The sequence below is a fragment of the Carassius gibelio genome, chromosome B22 (assembly GCF_023724105.1).
Source record: "Carassius gibelio isolate Cgi1373 ecotype wild population from Czech Republic chromosome B22, carGib1.2-hapl.c, whole genome shotgun sequence".
Classification (NCBI taxonomy): Eukaryota; Metazoa; Chordata; class Actinopteri; order Cypriniformes; family Cyprinidae; genus Carassius; species Carassius gibelio.
In genome coordinates, this window is record NC_068417.1 from 26,398,881 (window position 1) to 26,423,036 (window position 24,156).

The 24,156-nt window shown below is 40.3% G+C and overlaps 2 protein-coding genes across 2 annotated transcripts in view; both read left to right on the top strand.

Annotated features, from left to right (window-relative positions):
- LOC127987854 (mast cell protease 4-like) overlaps nucleotides 1-24,156 on the top strand; it is a 177,004-nt gene that overhangs the window by 145,894 nt on the left and 6,954 nt on the right. The gene's annotated exons all lie outside the window — the stretch shown is intronic.
- Nucleotides 8,873-10,693, top strand: LOC127987865 (complement factor D-like). The gene is made up of 5 exons (XM_052590242.1): nucleotides 8,873-8,948; nucleotides 9,042-9,198; nucleotides 9,284-9,422; nucleotides 10,159-10,410; nucleotides 10,521-10,693. Exons 1-5 carry the CDS (start codon nucleotides 8,888-8,890, stop codon nucleotides 10,677-10,679), a joined length of 768 nt encoding a protein of 255 aa, XP_052446202.1. The 5' UTR covers nucleotides 8,873-8,887; the 3' UTR covers nucleotides 10,680-10,693.

Consider the following 24,156-nt stretch of genomic DNA (forward strand, 5'->3'; position numbering starts at 1 on the left):
CAATATGTGGACGCATAAATTGTGACATAATCCAAATGCAATGGCAAATCTTGCATTAGCGTTTGCATTTTCACTTTCGCTAACGCACAGTGAGTGCCAAATTTCAAATGAAAGAGCAAAGTCCATTTGCAAATGCATTTCTCATGTCTTACGAGCTATGAGCCTGTCATATTTAAATAGCAGTATTAATTCACTCTCTCTGCACTCCGCACGTAAACTGCCAAAACTCTAGGAAACTCTGTGTATACTACCTGCAATCGTAATTTCCTTTTGCATTTGAATTTCTGACGTCTACACGGAAACCTGTCAATCAAGTGACAGGGTGGGGCTATTTTATTGGGCCTGTTTTCATTGTGAAGTGACGTCACTCACAGTCAAAAGTAATAAACAATTATTAATAGACGATTTTGCGGAATGTTTTGAAAAATGGAAGTAATCGGTGAAATTGTGAAGGACATTTTGACACTCGCGCAGCAAGTTGACGACGGTTTTGGACAGGTTAAATGAGTTTGTGGCCCTGACGAACAAGCGTCCTCTGAATAAAAGGACCGGCCCCTAGGTGCACAAAGTGCCCTTTTGTCAAAGCAAAATTTAATCAAATTTTTTTGTAAAAACATGCCCTTTTGTGAATGCCTGCCCATGCCCAAATCTAAATATTAGTAAAATTGTCCAGTTTCAAGAGGTATACTCATCTTCTTTATGTCATTATCCCCACCTTATTGGACTCTGCTGATAGGCTTGAGTACGAGCTTCAGGTGCAGGAGGAGCAAACTGACTATACTAGTCTATCCAAAGTTTCATCAGTTCAGAGAAGGGAGATGAGGAGACGCTCTTTAGTGGATATGCTCGTCTCGGCTGGTGGAGATGGTATGTTTCAAGAATGATCAGGAATGCTTTTCTCTGGTAAAACAACTGGTGAGGATAAAATTGATGTAAACTGGACATAACATTAAATAACTCCAAGAGAGGAAAATAGCTGTTTTAACGTGGACCCTCTTGAATCAAACTATAACACAGTTGAAATTATGTCTACAAAGTCCCTTCATGGTAGGTTCACACAGATCAGTCCTTGAAATGCTTCTCAGATAAGCAGCTCAGCTCCTTTCTCCATGAACAGGAAAACACCACTCCACAAAGGTTATCACCAAGTCTTTGACTAAACACCATCTTTAAAATCACCAATAAATCTGATAATGACTGTAACATAATGGTTTCTAAACACAATATCACAAAATTGCTTTTCTCAGGCTGACCAGTCAATACATATGCGCTGTCCTAAATGCATGTCTCAGAGCACTGACTGCTTCCACAGCCTCCAACATCAGCTGAAGCAACTTAATCCATCACAACTGGCTCATAACTTAAAAGGCGAGACCTATCGGCCACTCTGTGTGCTGCACTTCCTCCCATCAGTGTTAACAAATATGCAACTTATTGCTATATAATGACTTTCAGATCCTTAACAAATTTTCCAAGCACCTAGCGACAAGCAATGTCTTATGTATATAGAAATTAGGAATGTGGGAAGTCGTGGCCTAGTGGTTAGAGAGTTTGACTCCTAACCCTAGGGTTGTGGGTTCGAGTCTTGGGCTAGCAATACCACGACTTAGGTGCCCTTCAGCAAGGCACTGAACCCCAAGCTGCTCCTCGGGCACCGCAGCATAAATGGCTACCCACTGTTCTGGTGTGTGTGTGTGTGTGTTCACTGCTGTGTGTGTGCACCTTGTATGGGTTAAATGCAGAGCACGAATTCTGAGTATGGGTCACCATACTTGTCTGAATGTCACGTCACTCTCTTTTTTTCATATTTGTCAAATAACATCTGGATTATAAATCAGAATTTAATAAAGCACTTTGGATACTATTTCAAACTGATGTCAACGGAATATATGAACGGTTTATGCAGTGTGCTGTATTAAACCCACTGAGACAACACAGAGAGCAGAGAAGTAACAATAAGACGCTGACACTAGGTTGAATACAATTCAGGTAATGAATATGCAAAATGGCATTTAAGGTCAGCTAGAGATATTTAGCGACTCAAGAGCTTTAGCTACTTGCTGAAAATAGCTACTAACATGACTCCAAACTACTTAGAAATCAAACTGTGCTAAGCAATGATACATTTCCCATAACACCTGAGACTATTAAGCATGTAGACAGCAACGACTGCAACAGTAGGTTTCTAAAAAAGTTTAAGAACATCAAGAGGTACTGGTTCATTCATTTTTTTGCCTACAAGACGACCATTGGCACGGCACCCACATACCTGAACTCACTGGTTAAATCTTATGTGCTCTCCAGAAGTTTGCGCTCTGCAAGTGAACAACGTCTTGTGGTGCCAAGTTCAAAATCACTCTCACGGACCTTTTCCTGGACTGTGTCCAGCTGATGGAATGACCAGTCTTTACTCATTTTCAAGAAACATCTAAAGACTCATCTTTTTCGCCTGCACTTAACCAACTAATACTAGCACTTTTCCTTTTCTTGTCTTTTCATTTATTTAAAAAAAAAAAAAAACCTGGCTATGCGTTCTGTACTAGACTAACTCAGACTCGTCATGGCACTTGTATACTGTTGTTGTTCTCTTGTTGACCTGACTACTTCTATTGTTCTAATTTGAAAGTCGCTTTGGATAAAAGCGTCTGCTAAATGATTAAATGTAAATGTAAATGTAAAGCAACCATAAATAACCTGCTTCAATGACTGAAGCCTCATTGCGCTGACACAAATCATCAGCATGTGATTTGAGAGGATCATTAGAGATTACACCTGCTCTGTACTGCCTGCCTCCCTAGACCCACTGCAGTTTGCTTACAAAGGCAACTGAAACGTCATTGCACATTGTCCCCTTGGAATTATAAGGTTCTATCTGCACTCTGAGTAGTTTTGAGATATTGAGCTTCAAAGTTTTTGTGTTCCATTTGACTGTGTAGAAAGAACCTTATTGTTTTTTAAATAAAATGTCCCATAATGTACATAACATTAAAAAATCTATCACATAATGTAAATACGTTGACACAGAATAAAATATGTGAATAACTCAATTTTGACAAAAATGTCAGGTAGAACCTTATAAAACCAAGGGGACGTCATGCCTTACACACTGCTCTCTCTCATCTAGACAAGTAAAACACATACAGTATGTGAGAATTCTGTTTGTAGACTACTATAGCGAATCAGCTCAAATGGGAAATATGAATAATTAATTATAATTAGTTATAATTAATTATAAATATTTAGATATACTGTAAGCATTTACTTGACATCTCAGTCTCAACTGCCTTTCAATTCTAGAAAATTGTATTTCCTAGTTAAGGAAAATAACTTTCTTACTATACAATACTGCTTGTACTACTACTAGCACGGAGCAAAAATCTGCATGATTAGAAACTCCACGCACACGCATACAGTTGGCATAGGGAAAAAAGGTTAAAGCTTAAGCAGTAAATAGAAGAGAAATTAAAACATGAAGCTATGGTACAATTTGATATTCAGCAGATCTACAGCCTGAAGGAAACATCAGTTATTTGAGTTCAAACACACTTTTGTAAAAGGGTGCAAATGATACTTCATGTATCAGTTTTAAAAAGTTATGGTGCATCCACGTTTTTATTTCCAGCACACACTCTGAAAGAACTGTTGAGGTGAGAGTAGGATCAGACTTGGAGCTGATGTTAATTTGCGTGTCATTTGCATAACCATATTTCCTAATAATATGTACACATCAAATGTTCTTTTAAACTCCGCTTCACAACTTATTTGTGCATATTAAAGATATTGTGAGTAATATTTACCAAGAAAGATGATTGTAAAACGCAGTTAATCCGATCAATGCACGCACAACCTCTGTACAATCAAAATGGCTTCTCTGGTTGCACACACGCATTTCCATACACACACGCAAGTGAATGGTATCGCGAGAAGAGAGGGATTTCTTAAAGGGGCTATGAACATTTTTAATGCAAAATAGAAACTAGGTATATTTACACTACTTGGCCACAGGGGGGTGGGCTGTTGACCTCTGTGGAAGAAGATTCGGCAGGGCTCCACCCCTCCGGTGTTGTCGCCACTGCCGAATTGGACCCAGAGTTGACAGCCATGCTTGCCCGGGCAGCTGTGAGCATCAGGATGGAGGTGAATACACCGTCCAGCCTAAGTGCTCACGGCTGTAAGATTGGTTCTCGGTGTAGGCTCACAACCACGTTTTGCTCTGGTTCCTTTCTTCCTGGATGTGCACGGCGAAGTGACGTGGTTGTGGATGGCCCCTTTTTACAGCCAGAGGCCGCTTGTTTCCTTCCTCTGCCCTCACTACCCTCGATGGCAGGGCAGCTAGGGGGTGCGTCATCATTCCCCAGTATGAGATTGTGATTGCGGTGCACTTGTGTCCGCAAAATGCTGCCACTGGGAGGAATAGTCTGTGTCTCCCATCCAAGGCCTGTAAGCAGTCGGTCTCGCTGCCAAGGCTTGCACTGCTGCTGGCCAAGGTGCCTCTGCCCTGCATGCCATGTCTAGCCTGCAAATTTACCAAGCCAAGACTTTAACAATTGCATGAGGGTAGAACCAATCCAAGGCTGATACAGGAGCTGCGCACAGTGACTGGCCTCACCCTTCCTGGCGACAGAAGTCATGACGCAGTCCCTCGGGAAGGCAATGTCCACTCTGTTGGTCCAGTAGTGCCGTCTCTGGTTCATGTTCATCTTGAGCTGTGCTTCAGCCTGCTCATCGCAGTGGGCGCCCTCCTGCGTCCTCCACATGAGCACCGCCCCGTGCTGAGAGTTCTTTGAAGCCGGTGCCTCGGGCCCTGCGCAAGTAGCTTGCACTGCCCAACCCATCACGCTGGCTCATTCAGATGGTCCGACTTGGTTAAGCGATTCCGTTCACCTGGCGACCTCCCAAGTTCAATGGCTTTCTCAAGACTTCGGTGGCAGTTCCGGGATGCCTCTATCTTACATGAGGAGATTGCTTTCCTGCTGGCGAAGGATGCTATTAAGCCGGTCCCTCCAGCCGAGATGAGGAGCGGGTTTTAGAACCCTTACTTCATCGTACCTAAGGAAAGCGGTGGCCTTCGACCTATCCTGGTTCTGCAAATCTTAAATTGGGCCCTGCATAAGCTCCTGTTCAAGATGTTTATGCAGAAATGTATTATCAAATGTGTCCAAACCGTGTTCTTTCATGTATCGATCTACCCTAGCCACAGACCGGTTCTGCAGTTTGCGTTGGAGGGTCGGGCATGGCAGTACAAAGTCCTCCACCTCTGGCTCTCCCTGTCCCCCCGAGTCTTCACAAAGGTCGTGGTGGCAATCCTTGCACCACTCTGGGAAGTGGAAATCAGGATCCTCAACTATCTCGGTGATTGCCTCAACATGGACCCATCCCGAGAGGAGTTGCAGGATCACAGGGACCTGGTGCTTCGGCACCTCTGTCAGTTGGGGCTTCAGGTCAACTGAGAGATGAGGCCACTTCAGCACTGGTTGCACTCCCAAGCCCTGAGATGGGCATGGTGCTGTGGTACATATCGTGTCACCATCACACCGATGTGTTGCCACCTATTCAGCCCCTGGTCAGACTTTGCCTTTCTACGGGCCGTGGAGTTCCAAGCAGTGCATCTAGCTTTATGGCGGTTTCGGCCGCTGTTGCTAGACCAGCACCTGTTGGTCCGCACTGCCAGCTGTACTATTCCCTGTCCCAGGCCCCCCTGGGCACGAATGCACTGGCACACAGCTGGCCACAGGCTCTACAGAAGTATGCGTTTCCCCCAGTTATCCTGCTAGCACAGACACTGTGCAAAGTCAGGGAGGACGAGGCATAGTTCCTGTTAGTTGCACCTTACTGACCCACCCGAACCTGGTTTTCGGAACTCATGCTCCTTGTGACAGCCCCTCACTGGCACATCCCCCTTAGGAGGGACCTCCTCTCTCAAGGGCTGGGCACCATATGTCACCCATATCCAGATCTTTGGAACCTCCACGTGTGGCTTCTGGACAGGACGTGGCAGACCTAAGTGATCTGCCAGTGGCGGTGGAAGACACTATCACTCAGGCTAAAGCCCCTTCTACGAGGCAGGCCTATGCTTTGAAGCAGAGTCTGTTCATGAATTGGAGTTCTCACCCAGAAGACCCCGAAGGTGCTGTCTTTCCTGCAAGAAATGTTGGAGCGTAGGCTGTCACCCTTCACCTTAAAAGTGTATGTGGCTGCCATTGCAGCCCATCATTATGCTAGTGGACTAATGGTCCCTGGGGAGGCATGACTTGATCGTTAGGTTCCTGAGGGGTGCCAGAAGGCTAAATCCTCCTAGGACACCCCTGATACCCTCCTGGGACCTCTCTATTGTTCTGGCTGGACTTCAGAGGGGTCCCTTTGAGCCACTTGACTCAGTCAAGCTGAAGTTCCTGTCTAAACAGCACTCCTGGTCACGCTCACTTCCATCAAGAGGGTCTTGGACTTCCAAGCATTTTCGTTAAGTGAAGAGTGCCTTGTGTTCGGGCTGGCCTACTCTCACATTGTCCTGAGACCCCGGCCTGGATACATGCCCAAGGTTCCCACCACTCCCTTTAAGCACTGCCCCTGGAGGAGGCAGATCCAGCCTTGATGTTGCTGTGTCCTGTAAGAGCTCTTCACATATATGTGGACCACACCCAGAGCTTCAGAAGCTCTGAGCAACTCCTGTTCTGATTTGGAGGTCAGCAGATAGGGAAGGCTGTCTTCAAGCAGAGGTTTGCCCACTGGATAGTGGATTCCATCGCCTTAGCTTATCATTCCCAAGGCAAGCCATGCCACCTGGTGGTGAGGGCTCACGTCACAAAGAGTGTGGACTCCTCCTATGCGGTGGCACATGGTGCCTCTCTGGCAGACATCTGTCGAGCTGAAGGCTGGGCAACAACTAACACCTTTGCTAGGTTTACAACCATCGTTTAGAGCCAATCTCTTCCCATGTGTTGGGTAACAGGTAATTGGCCGGAAGGACTGGCTCGGTGTCATGCTTCCCCCTGACAAAGGGATGTGAGCACCTTTCTTCTCCCAGTAGAATTCCCCAGTTGGCGTAACCTGGTCGAGCATCCTCCAGCACCTTCGGCTGACAGACTTCCTGGAGCAGTCTGACGCCAGGCCCAGTACTGAGGTTAGCATGCCCTGAGTCCTGGTTAGCCCTTGTACTGAGCTAGTTGTCCATATGGCTTGATTCCCTATGGGTAATCCCATATGTGTATTCTTCCATGGTAAGGGAGATTCTTCTCTTGGTAAACCCATGTCTTCCTTTTACAGACCTGCTCTTTCAGTCTCTCCTGGCAGCTGTTCCATCCCTACTCTAAGATAGGACCTGCCTCAGAGACCCATTCCATATGTAGTACTGCCCCCTGGGTCAGTCCATATCAATATCTACACGTCACCTCCCTACGGGTAGAATGTGGTATCCATAGTGTCCTTCTCCTAAGGCTCACTTCCCCATCGTTCTACCAAGCTGAAAGAACAAATAGGAAAGACTTGAAGCAATCTTTCACTGAAGGTTGAAATCCGTTGCAAAAACTTTTTGTGGACAGAACAGCAGCATGGCCTTCTCCAGCAGTGATGTACTCACCCTTTTGGTCCCCTTTGGTACCAAGGTCAGTGAATTTGCGTTGGGGCTTTGGGAAGGTTACGACCTTAAGTGTAGCTTTTATGACACGCTGCAGCTTGTCGACAATTGCAGCACCACAGTGTTGTGCTGGTGTTCAGGTTGTGTCATTTTCCATAGGATATGTTGTTCGACATAACTTATAGTGACCGACAGATAGGGAACAGTAACCCTTTATGTCCCCATGCCACAACCTTGGACTATTCTCAGTTGCCGGGACGATTTGTCTTTATATTTTGATTGGCAAAATTTAGCAAAACAGACAACATTGTATCTAAAATAACACAATATTAACTTCTTAATGAACTGTTGTATGAGTATTACATTTGCACTCGTGTGATATTGCACTTAGCCTACAGCTCATGTGATATTGCACTTAGCCTACAGCTCGTGTGATATTTCTTAACTATTTGATGGTAATATATGTGACAAAATTTCAAACAGGCATTTTGCCCCATATCTTGAATTTTATAGATATTTTCTAGGCTCCATTATGCAGTAAGTTGTTGTCCTGCCTTATATTTCTCATCAGTCGACTGTATGAAATGGCAGATGATCCACATAGGCCTGGGAAGGGCCAAGTGCGTTAAATGTGTTAATAATTTCAACCAATTTTTCTCCATAATTAATGAATCTAAATAACATGGTAAATTACCAGCCCTAAAATTTACTTTTCCATGACATCCTAATTCATTGAGATGCTGTAATAAGGAGTCAGAGACGTTCGGATCCATATCGAGAATGGTCAAACAGGCAGAGATCAGAAAACAGCGTCAGGTATGTCAGGGGATATCCAAAATCAGGGCACACCACCTGATGATTGTGACAGATTCACCTGTATAAAATGGTGCCCTGCTTCTGAGAAATGTTGCATAGTACTAAAGATGGCCACTCCGCCACTGCATCTCCCCACCCTCTAAATATTACGTATCATAATGCAACTATGTGTAAACTTTATTTGGAGAATTTTACTTTTATGAACATCCCGCATTATGCATCAACAGATCTTGGCCTTTTTTTTAAAAAAAGAAACAAAAAATCTTACTGTTCTATTATGACCTGTACATTATTAAAGAATCAAAATGCATGCATTTTTTATTTTTTTTTGTAAATCTTTAGTCTGAAGGTAAGACCGGAAGTATTAAGAGGAACAATATCTTTTCATCACTGTGTTGCTCATATTGCAAAAAAACAGAACTTGGTGAACTCAGTCTCTCCGCCCACTATCAAACTATATATACAGTGATTTCCAGTGAGAGCTCATTGATTGTCTTCATGATGACCATCATCTCTCTTCTCCTGCTGGCCTCTCTGCTGCCACACCTGACCTTCACTGGTGAGACTGATAATAAAAAAAACGGCACATTATTCAAATGTTTTAAGAACATTACATTTTTATTTACTGAAGAAGCTGATTTCTCTCTCTCAGCTTCTCAGCATGTGAATGTGGGTATAGTGAATGGCACAGAAGCAAAACCCCACTCCAGACCTTACATGGTTTCTGTTCAGTTGAATAAGAAACACATCTGTGGTGGATTCCTCATTTCTGATGAGTTTGTGTTGACTGCTGGTCATTGCAGGGAAGGGTGAGGGTTTGTGTAGTTACAATAATTTTGTGACTGCTGTGCATTGTATGATGTAACTGAGCATCATGACTTTCTCTTTCAACAGGACTCAGATTCTGACAGTTGTGATTGGTGCTCATGACTTAAGGAACAATAAGAATTCAGATCGTATCGGAGTGAATTCCTACATAAAACATCCAAGTTATATAATTGATCCTCTTCAGAATGACATCATGCTTTTGAGGGTAAAAACTTGTATTACATTTAGCTGTTGACAACTTCACAAACATCACTATAATCAGCAGAAGTTAAATTTTATAAAAGATGATTAAATTAGTTTATACCACGGGGCTGATGAATGCTTTAATCTGATTGGCTGACGAACGTTCTAAGTTGTGCAATGATTTTCTGGGAAACGTATGGAGAACGTAGTTCCAGGCAGCTCTCTTGACCGCATTACAGTTCCAAATGCGTAGTAAAACTGTAACAACGGTCACACAGTTTGCACAAAAAGGTGTTGTCAGCGCTGACCTGATGATTTTATCTGTTAGCCTATATAGTGTACCAACTTAAAGGCTACACATGACATTTCTTACTAGCGAGGAGACAGCGCTGTCTAGAGACGCTGCAGAAAAAGAGTGTTTATAGACGCACAGAGGTACGCTAGCCTAATTCATAAGCCTTTAAAATTATGTTTTGGAACTAGCAAAAGAGCCGTTGTATGAGATGCGGAAGAAATAATCCTACTCACAATAGCGATTTAAAAAAGCCCGGATGAATCCCTTTAAATAAATCATCGGATCGATTTCTTAAGGTGTGGTGACCATAGTATAAGTGGAATAATTGACTCCGGGCCGTTGAACTATTAGAAAAATTATGCACACCTGAGGTGTAAAGGCATCACCACCTCGGGTGTGCATTATTTAATTCAACGTCAATTATTCCTTACTTATTTATAACAGTTGTGTTTTTGAATTACAGTTACAGGAAAAAGTCAACGTAAATAACTATGTTAACTGGATACCGTTACCAAAAGATGGGGGAGATGTCGAAGCAGATACTATCTGTAGTGTTGCAGGCTGGGGACAACTGGAGACTAACGGCCAAAACAGCAATCGTCTAATGGAGGCAAGCGTGTATATACTGAATAACACAGAATGTGAAAAAAAATGGGGAACAATCTACTCCATCTCAAAGATGATGTGCACACGTGGCCATGGTGGATCCTGCCGTGTACGTACAAAAGATGATTCACAGAACTGATTGTGTTAATTAGTGAACTGAGTGTCAATAGATAGAGTATTTGGCATTTAAGTGATGTGTTGTTCTGGGTTTCTTCACAGTATGACTCAGGAGGTCCTTTGGTTTGTGGAGACATTGCAGTTGGCATCACAGAATTTGGATCTAATCTTCAGTGCAATTCACCTCAGCTTCCAAATGTGTATACTAAGATTTCAGCATATATTCAATGGATCAACAGCATAATTAAAAATGTAAAGTGAGATAAGTTCTTGAATTCCTCTGTATAACCTCTTTCAGTAAAAGTATAATCTGGCAATCATCAATCATTTAAAGTGTCTTTATTGCCACATACATACATATACATGCATACTGTACACACATATACACTGGACACACACACATACAGAAGTGTTGCAAATATAGACTTGTATATATTTTTTTACGTTTTCAAATTGATTTGTAAATTTGGATGTATTGCACTGCATGTAAAATGCATAAATTGAATGTGGCTACACTAGAATCTTTGTAAGTTTTTCACAATTTTAGCAGATTTTAATGTGCCCCTGTTATGCTATTAGGAAGGATCATAATTTAAATTTACAGTAAATTTCACATTAGTCTCTAATTTGTTCCCCCTGTTTTTCTTTACGATGAGACAAAACCAATAAAACCCATAATAAACGAGGCATTTGTTGCATCCAGTGGGGACATAATTACTATAATGACTTATACTGTGTTTTTACACATTGTGTTGTGTATCGCGCCCAGTGGTGTCAAAAGTATTGGCATTCATTACTCAAGTAGAAGTATAGATACTAGGGATTAAAAAGACTTTTGTAGAAGTTGAAGTATCAACTCAAGGTTTTTACTCAAGTAAAAGTGTAAAAGTACTGGTTTAAAAACTACTTAAAGTATAAAAGTAAAAGTAATGTAAGGAAAAAAAATGCCATTAAGAACAAAAGCTTAGGCCGCGCCACATGGGCCTATTGTGCACTACCCCACTTCCTCATTTTTCTAAAGGCCATAGGCCATAATGACTATTATGTTATATTAAAATGTTCATGTTGAAAAATTTGGGATGCACTAGGCTACCTGTTTCAGCCGCATATATGCCCATTGAAAATTAACGCACTTTAGTACAATGCAAATTCATTAAAAGACTAGAGATATGATTACTAGTTGCCTATAAGTATTGTTATGGTGCAAAAAGTCAAACTTCAGAGGCATGTCATCAATAACCTTTAATGGAATGTAAATGTACATCCAAGCTGAGCTGCAGGAATCTGCGAGGGCAAATTGCAGGCTTAGTAACGATTAACAAACTACCTCAACTACCTTGAACTCGCTACCAAACTACCTACAGTAGCTTAATTTGTGGAGGACGAAGAGAAAGCACCCATTTGGGAAATGTGCCTTTTCGATACTTTTATAATGGTACGGGTGCCTAAACGGTGCCTGAACCAATATATATATAAAAAAAAAGTATGGATAACATTAAAGAACATTACAAATATTTAAAATAAATCCATAGCTTTCCCACGCTCCTTGGATGCTCTCATTTCTCAAGATATGCTTCCCTTAATCTAAGGCTAATAAATGTATTTCACAATCTGGGTCATTATTTAATACAACACCACACATAATTCTTCTACTGTATCTCTGTCACTCACTCTGATATTTAGTTAAGATGAGTGCTGTCTGTCACTGTCTTTAATCAGTCCTGTGAATTACTGGATGGCCATTCTTTGTAAAGTAGCAACAATGTCGTTTGTAAAGTACAGTACTGTGCAAAAGTCTTAGGCACATTAGTATTTTCACCCCAAAAAAGGGTTTTAAGCCAGTTATTTATATCTTTTGCTGTAGTGTGTCAGAAGGAAATATCAGTTTGCCATTAATTTTCATAATAATCTAGTGCGATTTTGAATGCACGAACAGTCTGACAATGGCAAAATGAATTTTTGGAAATGTAAACTGATATTTTATACTGACACACTACAGACTATAAATAACTGGCCGAAAACCATTCTTTTAAGTGAAAATACTAACATGCCTAAGACTTTTGCACAGTTGTGTATGTATAAAGTACGTATGATTAAATTAAATATATTTAAATAAGTGTAATTAAAGTATGTGTTCGTTCATATGTGTTAAGGGATAGATTTTCGCTGGAGGAAACACCTGTGGTGTGACAAGCGAAAACTTTATAGTAGCTAGATGAGAAACCGACTGCTCCCTCGTGACCTTTTGTGAACTGTGTTTATGACAAAGAACTGCACAGATATGGATATTCTAACAATCTATCGATAAACACACACCTTATGTCCTCTGTCTCTGTTTGAGCTCACGCTGCTCCGCCACGGTCTGCGGATTGAAGAGTGCGCTGAAAGACGGAAAGGAGACCGGTCTGACACCGGTTTCATTGGAAATTTAAGGGGACTGACTCTGAGGCGATCGGATACCGGTTCCATACCCAACCCTACGTTTAAGAAATATATATTTTTTGATAAACGAACCCAAAACTGGCTATGTCCTTGCTGGAGTGTGATGTGATTTGTGTCATGTGCAGATGCGATGGATCGCGTACAAAACAAAAGGGTGTCGGAATGTTTATAATTCTCATCCAATCACAATCAAATGGCGCGATTTTTCTGGATAGATTTTTTTTTTTTTTTTTTTTTTTTAAAATAATTACTCAAGTAAAGTATAGATACCCAAAATTTCTACTTAAGTAATGTAATGAAGTATTTGTACTTCGTTACTTGACACCTCTGATCGCGCCACATAAACATAAAACCATGTCTGCATTTATGAACCGAGAAAGGACAAACAACAAGTGCTACTCTACACTGCTCAAAACTCGTGTTTGAATCATCAGTGGCAAATTAATTAAATATATAAAACTGTACTTACAGGCTGAGAGTCAGAAGCGCCAGACTGTCCTTGCAAATTTTGAACTGCCTCACTTTATAGAAATAGCCTTAGAGCACAGACCCATTGTAAGCTACTCTGCAGGATCAGGAAACAGTCCTCCATAAAAAGTGTCACACATCATCACACACTGCAGGCTTGAGTTAGGAACGGACAGCAGATTCGACGATGGAGCTTGCGGCAACCACATGTGAACACCCAGGGCTGAGCACATACAGGAATGTTACTGTAATGAAAATCACAACATAGACTCTGAAATACTTCCTGAAAACATTGTCGGTGAACACAATCCACCGTGCAATTCGCCGTTGCCGGCTAAAACTCTATAGGTCAAAAAAGAAGCCATATCTAAACACGATCCAGAAGCGCAGGCATTTTCTCTGAGCCAAGGCTCATTTAAAATGGACTGTGGCAAAGTGGAAAACTGTGGTCAGACGAATCAAAATTTGAAGTTATTTTTTGGAAAACTGGGACGCCATGTCATCCGGACCAAAGAGTACAAGGACAACCCAAGTTGTTATCAGCGCTCAGTTCAGAAGCCTGCATCTCTGATGGTATGGGGTTGCATGAGTGCGTGTGGCATGGGCAGCTTACACATCTGGAAAGGCACCATCAATGCTGAAAGTTATATCCAAGTTCTAGAACAACATATGCTTCAATCCAGACATCGTCTCTTTCAGGGAAGACCTTGGATTTTCCAGCATGGCAATGCCAGACAACATACTGCATCAATTACAACATCATGGCTGCGTAGAAGAAAGATCCAGGTATTGAAATGACCAGCCTGCAGTCCAGATCTTTCACCCATAGAAAATATTTGGCACATCATAAAGAGGAAGATGCGACAAAGAAGACCTAAGACAGATAAGCAACTAGAAGCCTGTAGACAAGAATGGGACAACATTCCTATTCCAAAACTTGAGCAACTTGTCTCCTCAGTCGCCAGACGTTTGGAGACATGGCCTTGCCCCAACTTTTTTGAGATATGTTGAGGACATGAAATGTAAAATATTTATTTAAAATAATTAATTTTTCCCTTAAAATGATACATTTTGTCAGTTTAAACATTTTATATGTCATCTATGTTGTGTTCTGAATACAATATTGAAATTTGAAACTTCCACATCATTGCATTCTGTTTTTATTCACAAATTGTAAAGGGTCTCAACTTTTTTGGAATCGGTTTTGTAATCCCATGTGCATGATTCCCTTCAAATCTGGTGAATTTAGGTCAGAGTTTTAGCTGGAACTCAGTGGTGCTCTCTGCTGGTAGGGAATCGTAAGTTGGTGGCTTGAACACTTCTATTGGCTTCACTGCCTGTCGGCAGTTTAGAACACAATGAGCAATCCAGTCATTATATATAGATCACTGACTCTAGTCCTTTGCCACGTCACAAATTGTGACATCAATACGATGTAGATTTTAAACCCGGAAGATAAAAAATAGCGCAAAAAGGCTTTTGCCCTTTTTTTTTTTTTTTTTTTACCAGTTTCCTCCAAAAGTTACAATTATTAGATTCTAAAATTGTCTTCTATGATGTGTAACACACACTCCTCTGCTAAAATCTTAGGAAAAGTAGTCTCAGGTTTCATGACCCTTTAAGGCGCAATACTGCCACCTGGGAGGTCAGCCAAGTACTGGTGCTGGAGTATTTGAGTGTTTTGTTATCATAAGAGTCCTGTTCATTTTAAATATTGTGGTTATCGCCAATACCGGTATATCGTCATACCCTAAATTAACATTATATTGACATTTCACGATTTGAATATCATAATATTAAAATATTGAATATTCTGAATATTTGGTGATCGTCAGTACCAGTATATTGCAACACCCCTAGCACTGTCATATCTGACTATATGGCATATAGCCTATAAAATGCTCTTTTAATATTATTTTTATATTTTGGAAGGGGTCAAATTTCCATATGTGGCTTCAACAACCAGATGCATTTATACTTGTCCAGTTTAGTCTGGAATCTGGCCCAGACCACCTATTGACGTGTTTTGAGCGATCATATTTAAATGTGTCTTGAAAGTGTTTCGGAGGGCATTTACACCTGGTCTTTTCATGATCGGATAGCCCTACTGGTCTGTGTACATTTTGATTTGTTTTTCAGTTTGAAATGAAATAAGGTGAAATGAGAAAATTAGTTTTTACATTTTTTCATTTGTTCAAAACAATAAAAAAAAATTGCTCGATTTCCTTTTTATGACACGCCTCTTTCTGATGATTGGTCAACCAAATCGGAGGCCATGGTGTCATCATCAGTTCGTTCAACAAAATAATCTGCTGCTGTAAGGGATAGGTCCTAGATCAGGCTTTCTTTTGTGTAACCTTGTGTAACGTTTTGCAGAAATATTTATTCCAGAAATTTTAATCAGCCTTTTTAATTTAGCAGTGCACGTTGTTAAATCTGTATGGTTAAGCTGCGCTACCCATAGACAGTGCAGAACGGATAAGAAGCGGAATAAATAGAATAGACTTAGGGGGATCCCCCAGATATTTTTCGGTAAAAATTTTTAAAAAGCTTTTAAAAGCTAGTTCATGCATTTATGACCTCTAGACTGGTCTATTGTAATGCACTTCTTGGTGGTTGTCCTGCTTCTTCAATAAACAAGCTACAGGTAGTCCAAAATGCAGCAGCTAGAGTCCTTACCAGGTCAAGAAAATATGATCATAATACCACAATTTTACAGTCTCTGCACTGGCTACCTATTAAGTTCCTTATCAGTTACAAATTATTATTACTTATCTATAAGGCCTTAAATGGTTTAGGTCCTGTGTACCTAACTAGCCTTCTATCACGTTGCAATCCATCACGCACCCTAAGGTCACAAAACACTGGACTTTTGGTAGTTCCTAGTATAGCAAAGTCCACTAAAGGAGGTAGAGCTTTTTCACATTAGGCTCCCAAACTCTGGAATAGCCTTCCTGATAATGTTTGGGGTTCAGACACACTCTCTCTGTTTAAATCTAGATTAAAAACACATCTCTTTCCCCAAGCATTCTAATAATGTATCTTAAATTGTGAGTGTAGTTGCATCTAATCAAATGTGCATTTTTATTCTTTAGCTTGGGTTAAACTAATTAATTTTACTTTGTTGGAACAGCAGCTATGCTAATGATGTCTCTATTTGTTTCTATGTTTTGCCACGGGATTTACATCCTGTATCTAGGATTTACACAAGCTCCAGTCTGGATCCAGAACTCCTGAGAAGAGATGATGCTGACCCACAGAGGACCTCAGATGAAGCTAACCCTGAATCAACAAACAGGACTAGCAAATATTGCTACAAGTGTGACTGCATCATATAATAATTATTAATTATTAATAATATTAATAATGTTCATCATCTGACTGACTACGTCTTGCATTAATATTTCTACAAATCCTGTCATACGTGCACAAACTGACAGTAACCACTTTTAAGCTATTACTAAATATTGTAGAAACATAATTTTCTGTAAAGTTGCTTTGTAACGATTCATATTGTAAAAAGCGCTATACAAATAAACTTGAATTGAATTGAACAACTATAATCACCAAAATAGTATTTAATAAATAATAATATGAAATAAATAACATCAGCCATTATAAACATTGCTATGCAATTCAGTCAAAAGTACAAAGACAGCGCTCTAAAATACAGCATTAAATATAGAATATAACATTTTGAGACTTTGTCTTCAGCCAAAACCATTTTGCTCTGGGACAAATAATAGATTGATGAGAGCAAAGCGAGTTCAAATAGAGTTTTGACAAAAAAAGGTTTTATAAAAAAAATAAAACTCACATATTTCAGCCTCTAAATCATTTTTATAAAAGTCAAAAAGTGAAAATTACTGACATTACAATGCACATTATCTTTTATTATTAATAGTATGCAGTCTGATTTTTCCCGTTGTGTCTGTCGTTGCTATGTAACCATGCAGCTTTACAGGTGGGAGCTTTACAGGAGGTATGGCTTATGTAAATGAGATGTAATGAGATGTAAATGAGACTCCAAAGACTTGCAAGATGACCCGATGAAAGGAGGAAAACCATTTCAATGCAGTGTGTAAAAAGAACACTAGACAAGTATGGCCTTCATGTTGAGACATCTTGTAGAATACCACTCTTGATCAAGAAGAACAAAAGGCCAACTTGAACTTGATAAAATAAATTTGTGTAGACCTGTGAAGCTTTGCAAGAATGTTGTATGGAGTGATGTGACCAAACAGGAACTTTTTGGGCCCATTGAAGCAGAATAACACCATCTCCATCATCAAACTTGGTGGTGGATCAGTCCTGTTATGGTGTTGCTTTACTGTAGCAGGAAGTGGAAGTCATGACTGTATGAAGGACATCATGGATTCTTTGAAGTATCAGGCCATTTTGACAAGAATTGTGATGCCTTTGGAGCAAAAACCAAAAGATTATTAGTGGTCTGGAAGCTTTTTCAGGCAAGGAATGGGCCAGAAACTTTGAAACATTTACAGACAGCGTTTATTGGTGATTTTAAAGAATAAAATATTCTACACAAAAGCGGTTGAATAATTTTGAACATGAATATTTAGAACCAATTTGAATTTTATCATGATTCATCAATGTTCCATTCTCAGAATCACTCTAAAGTGTATTAACAAACTTTCTCTAATAATTTACTGATGCCTTTGTTGAATTGTTTTCATAAAATGTTGTTCTCCACAGCACAATGTCTTGCAGGTCAAGGGGGTCGAATAATTTTGATTACAACGGTAAATGTTTAAAAACGTTTAAATTTAAATGCATGAGATGCTAAATATTACACCAAGTAGCATGTCCAATGATATTATACCTAAAATTCCAACACAAGAAAGTGTCAGAAAATGTGAGTCTTGGTGCATGTGCAATAGTTTACTGTTCATTGAACAAGAATAAAAAAAAAAGATTTTTAACAATTTCCAACATGTATTACTTTTCAAATGATCTTTAATAAAAGCTTAAACTTCACATTTCAGCCTTTAAATAAAGAAAAGGTATATGTCAAAATTTGAATTGCTTAATAAACCTCCATGATCATCTTCTTCTTCTTATTTGATGTTTAACGGCGGTTGGCATCCAACTTCAATGGTGCATTACCGCCACCTACTGTACTGGAGTGTGAACCGGCGCTAGACAAAGAGAAACTAAAACGAAAATGGAGACTTCCAACTCTCTTCCCCCACCCTTTAATAAAAAAAATAAATAAATAAAATAAAAAAAATAATTTGTCTTCTATATTCTATTTGCTATCCCTGTGTCCTTAAGGAAGGTAAATAAATGAGTACTGATATCATTTGAAGTTAATCCCAGAAGTTCCTTAAGTGAATTCCCTTGCACCCCCAAATTCCTTATGTTTTCTTTCATCTTTATCCTTTCTCGATCATATTTTTGGCATTCAAGTACCACATGTTCAACAGATTCCATACTGTCACAAAATTCACATCTTCCTGTTACATGCTTACCTAAAATATGTAAGTACTTATTCAACCCACAATGTCCAATCCTTAACCTAGCGAAAATTATTTCTTCCCTTCGACTCCTTCCAGTGATCCTCTCTGTCCCAACCTTCTGTTGTATTCTGTATAAATGTCTCCCTTTCTCCTCTCTATCCCAACCACTCTGCCACTTTTTCATAATTTCCATCCAGATTTTTGTTTTAGCTTCTGTTTTACTCATTAAGATTGATATTTCCACATCTTCTCTTTTACTGGCTTGTTTTGCCAAACCATCTGCCATTTCATTTCCTTTAACACCAACATGAGCTGGTACCCATGTAAATTTTACCTTCACCCCCAACTGAGAAATCCTTGTGTAACATTCTAGTACCTCATATACTATGTCTAGTCTTGATTTTGACTTAAATGATTGCAAACACTTTAGTACTGCACTAGAGTCTGAACAAATTACAACTTTATCCGGTCTTGTTTCTTCTACCCACTGTAGAGCCAACCAGATACCCATCAATTCCACTGTAAATACAGATATTTGATCAGACAGTCTCTTCTGTACCTTAACTCCCATTTTTGGTATTCCAAATGCAGCCCCTGTTTGCCCAGACTTAGGATCTTTAGACCCATCTGTGTAAATATCCAGATACCCATTAAACTCCTCGTTCAGATGTTCACAAAAAACTCTACATAAATCCACCTCTACTCTACTCTTTAAGTTTCTATTAAATAACTGCAAATCCACTATAGGTTCCACAAACAACCATGGTGGTCTGACAGGCAACGGAACTGTTGGACTAAATTCTATACCCTCTAACCCCAAGTCTTTTCCAATAGCATCACATACCCATCCAAAACTGTGTGCTCCCAGCACACCTGCATTACTACTCTAGTTGGGTGGGACCTATTATGTCCTAGTAGGTTTGGCCAATAGTTAGCTGCCAACTGTTCCCTCCTTAAATGTAAAGGCATCTCACCCATCTCTACTTGCAACGCCACTGCAGGTGATGTCCGAAAAGCCCCACTGCATATCCTAAGTGCTTGAGTTTGTATTACTTCCAGTTTAGCCAGTGTAGTTTTTGCTGCATCTCTATATGCTATACAACCATACTCTATAACAGACTTAATCAGTGAAACATATATCTCCCTCAGTGATTGCCTGCTCGCCCCCCAGTCCACTCCTGTCAGACACCTCATCACATTTAATACTTTTTTACACTTTCTCTATGTGACCTGCCCATGTTAACCTAGCATCAAAAACCATTCCCAAAAACCTAAAGGACTCTACTTTCTCCAGAACATGTCCATATAATTTAAGATTAATTTCCTCCCCTATCTTTTTCCTTGTAAAGAAAACCACTTGAGATTTTTCCTTTGAAAATCTAAAACCCCATCTCATTGACCAACGTTCTACCTGTTCTATTGCTTCCTGAACCTTACTTACTGTGTATTTTATGTTTCTTCCCCTCTTCCACAAGGCCCCGTCATCTGCAAACAGCGATCTTCCAATCCCAGGCCCTACATCTGAAAATACATCATTTATCATAATGATAAAGAGCAGTGGGCTGATAACACTACCCTGAGGTGTTCCATTTTCTACCATATAACTACCAGATAATTCTTTCCCAATTCTCACCCGAATAGAGCGTTCGTACAGGAAATCCTTTACCCAGTTAAAGGCCCTCCCTCCTATTCCCAAAAGATGTAATTTAATCAACATCCCCTCTTTCCACATCATATCATACGCTTTCTCAACGTCAAGGAAGACTGCCACCACTGATTCCCTATTAACCTGGGATTTCCTTATTTCATCTTCCAGGCACATTATTGGATCCATTGTTCCTCTTCCCTTCCTGAATCCACTTTGATAAGAATCAATTAATTTTCTTTTCTCCAAAAAATAGACCAGTCTGTCTGTTACCATACGTTCCATAATTTTACCTATATGGGATGTCAGCGCAATTGGTCTATAACTATTAGGTTTTGCAGGATCCTTCCCTGGTTTCCTAATAGGAACTACAATTGCTTCCTTCCAACTTTTTGGAAGTTTTCCTTCCTCCCATACTCTATTATATAATCTAAGCAGTCTTCCTAACGCAATCTCACCCATAAAAGTCAACATAGCATAACATAGTTCATCTCCTCCTGGTGCTGTCATCCCTGCCCGTTTAATTGCTCTCTCCATCTCTGCCTTAGAAAATGGTGCACTCAATGCATCATCTACTTCCTCTCTTTTTCCTAAGACCCCAGGATATGTCCTCAATATCCTTTCCCTTCCTTTCTTCCATTCTCCCTCCAGATTATCAGAGCTATGTATTACTACAAAAGTTTTGCCATCATCTCTGCCTTCTCCTTATCCGTCACAGCTTTCTCCTCCCCACTCACCATTACAGGGTAAACCCATTCCCTCCTTTCCCCACCCATCCTCTTTATCATCGCCCACACTTCTCCCACAGGTGTCATTCTACCTATTGAGCTGCAGAACTGATGCCAATAATCTCTCTTAGACTGTCGAATAGTCTTTCTTACTAATGCTTGAGCTCTTTTATATTGAATTAAATGCTCAAATTATGCGTCCGTCTCAACTGCCTAAAAGCCCTATTCCTATTTCTTACTACTTCTCCACATTTCTCTGTCCACCACGGAACTGCTTTCCTTCTCCTTATTCCAGAGCTCTTAGGAATAGTTTCATCTGCCACCCCTTTAATAATTTCCTGGAAACTACTGTATTCTCTGTCAATATCCATTTCTCTAACCTCCTCATCTAACCTTTCCTCACAAAGCTCCTTAAATTTTGCCCAATTTGCCTTACCAAACATCCATCTCCTTCCTCCCTCTTCAGACCGTCTTTTCGTCCTCATTTGAATAGAACATAATATAGGAAAATGATCACTTCCTACAGTTGATTCCTCCCATACCTCCCATTCACATAATCTTCCTAAATCATTAGACGTAATTGTAAGATCTAACGCCGACTCATTTCCAGATACCATATCAATTCTTGTTCCTCTACCATCATTAAGACACACCAGCCCTTTTAAATCCAACAACTCCTCTATGACCTGACCATTTCTATCCAACTTCTTCCCACCCCAAAGTGGGCTATGAGCGTTAAAGTCCCCACACCATACTACCTTTCGTCTATCCTGTCCCTCAACCCCCTCTATTGAATTTAAGTCCAATTTCCTACATGGATTGTAAAAGTTAATTATTGCTATACTGTCCATCCCTATCCACACTTCCACCACCACATACTCTAACTCCTTTCCCAGTCCCAAAATCCTATATGGAAGCCCCTGTCTAATAAATGTAATACACCCTCCCCCACCACCTTCTTTCCTATCTCGACGAACCCCCACATATCCCTGTATCACAAAATCCAAATTTGGACTAAGCCACGTTTCCTGTATACAAATAACATCTGGATTTTCCACCATTCCATCAATAAAAGATTTAAACTCTTGTCAATTTGCTATCAGGCTTCGGGCATTCCATTGTATAATTAAAAACATAATTAATATTAACCAACACATGATTCCTGACTAGACTGTTGTTTGAGATCATCTCTCACTATTTCCCATGTCAGTCCTGTTATATCCAGATGTCGTACTGTTGCCATAACTATCAACTGTATCCTTTCGGTCTTAGATTTTACCTCTGCTGTTCCATTAATCACACCGGCAATAAACGTCACTAATTTCCTTACATTGACTATCATCATTTCCCCCTCATTCTCCTTTACTTGACTTGTTTCAATCTCCACACTACCCCCACTGCTACTTCCTGCTGACTGATTTCGTACCATTTTTACTGCTTCTGCATATGATACCTTCTGCCCCACTCTTACTTGTTGTAACTGCACAGCTTCCTTCATCACTGCACATCCACCATAAGCCACATTGTGCGTACCTCCACAATTACAACAATTTGGTGATACACCTTCCCCACACTGACCATAATTATGATTTCCTCCACATCTGGCACACCTTCTAGCTTCCTTGCACATTGCTGCTACATGTCCAAACTGCTGACAATTATAGCATCTAAGCGGTTTTGGAACATAAGGTCTGACAAAGTAACTCATATATCCAATTGTTACTCTTTTTGGGAGAGCCTCACCCTCAAACTGCAGCAAAACTGATTGGCTATCCACCTTAGCCCCCTCTCTTGATGCTTGAAGTCTTTGTGCACTCATTATAGTACCACCTCTTAAATTAGATTTCACCTCTTCCATCCCTACACACAACGGGATACCTGTAATCACCCCCTTACTCCACTGATTCCTTCCCTGATCAACTACAACCCTGTCCACCTGAAATTGCCCCAATCTTTCCAGCTTGAGAGCCCGATCTCTCTGACCCACATCTTTACACTTAATCAGTAAACTTCCATTTCTCAGAACCCTTGCTGCAATTATATCTCCAACTGCTTTCTTTAACGCCACAGTCAATCGAACCGGATTTACACCTTCCACTCCACCTCCATCTTTAAATTTAATAACTACTTTAAACTCTTCATCATCTCGTTCTTCTAAAGTACACGTATCACTCTCCTCTCCACTCAAATCCGAGTTACTGCTAATACCTAATGTATTTGCCTTCCTTTTCTTCTTCTGATTTTCAATTTTTCTCCCTATCTGCTTTCCCTTACCACTTTTCTCCTTATCTCGTCCTCTTCCATCTCCTTCTTCCATCTCCGGTCCAGTCACAGTACAGCTGTGCCACCCGCCGTCTCTCTCAAACACCCAATTCATTTCTCGATGAAAGTATCCGCTCCCAACGTATCTATCCGATACAAACTCCGAGAATTAATTTAATTGAAGAACTTGAAATAAATGAACATTTGTGAACCTCCATGATCACAACAGTATTGGTATGAAGAACACTTCCTTTAGGTCAGCAGTTCTCAATTCCAGTGTTCGTGTCCCCCAGATCTGCATATTTCACACGTCTCTCTTTGTTAACACACCTGATTCAGATAATCAGCTCGTTAGAAGCAAGCTCAGTGAATTAACTGTTCACATTGACATGGTCCCTATACAGTGTTCCTTGCTTCCTACTCTGTTGAAGTATACCTCACTTCCGAACATTCATTCACAGAATTTGTGCTGTGCAGTGTCTTCACACATGGACATTTAAATTTGCAGTATTTGAGTATGTGAGCGGAGTGGAGCAGCAAAAATTTTCCCTCTATGCTCCAAGCATTCAAAAATCACTCCGCTCCTGGTTCACCATTTCCCACTCCCCACGAAACTCCTCAATCCACTGATCAGAAACACAGCTCCGCAGCTAAATTATTTCACTATGCTTGAAAAATCTGATTAGTTCAGAAATTATTTTAAATGAAAAATACAT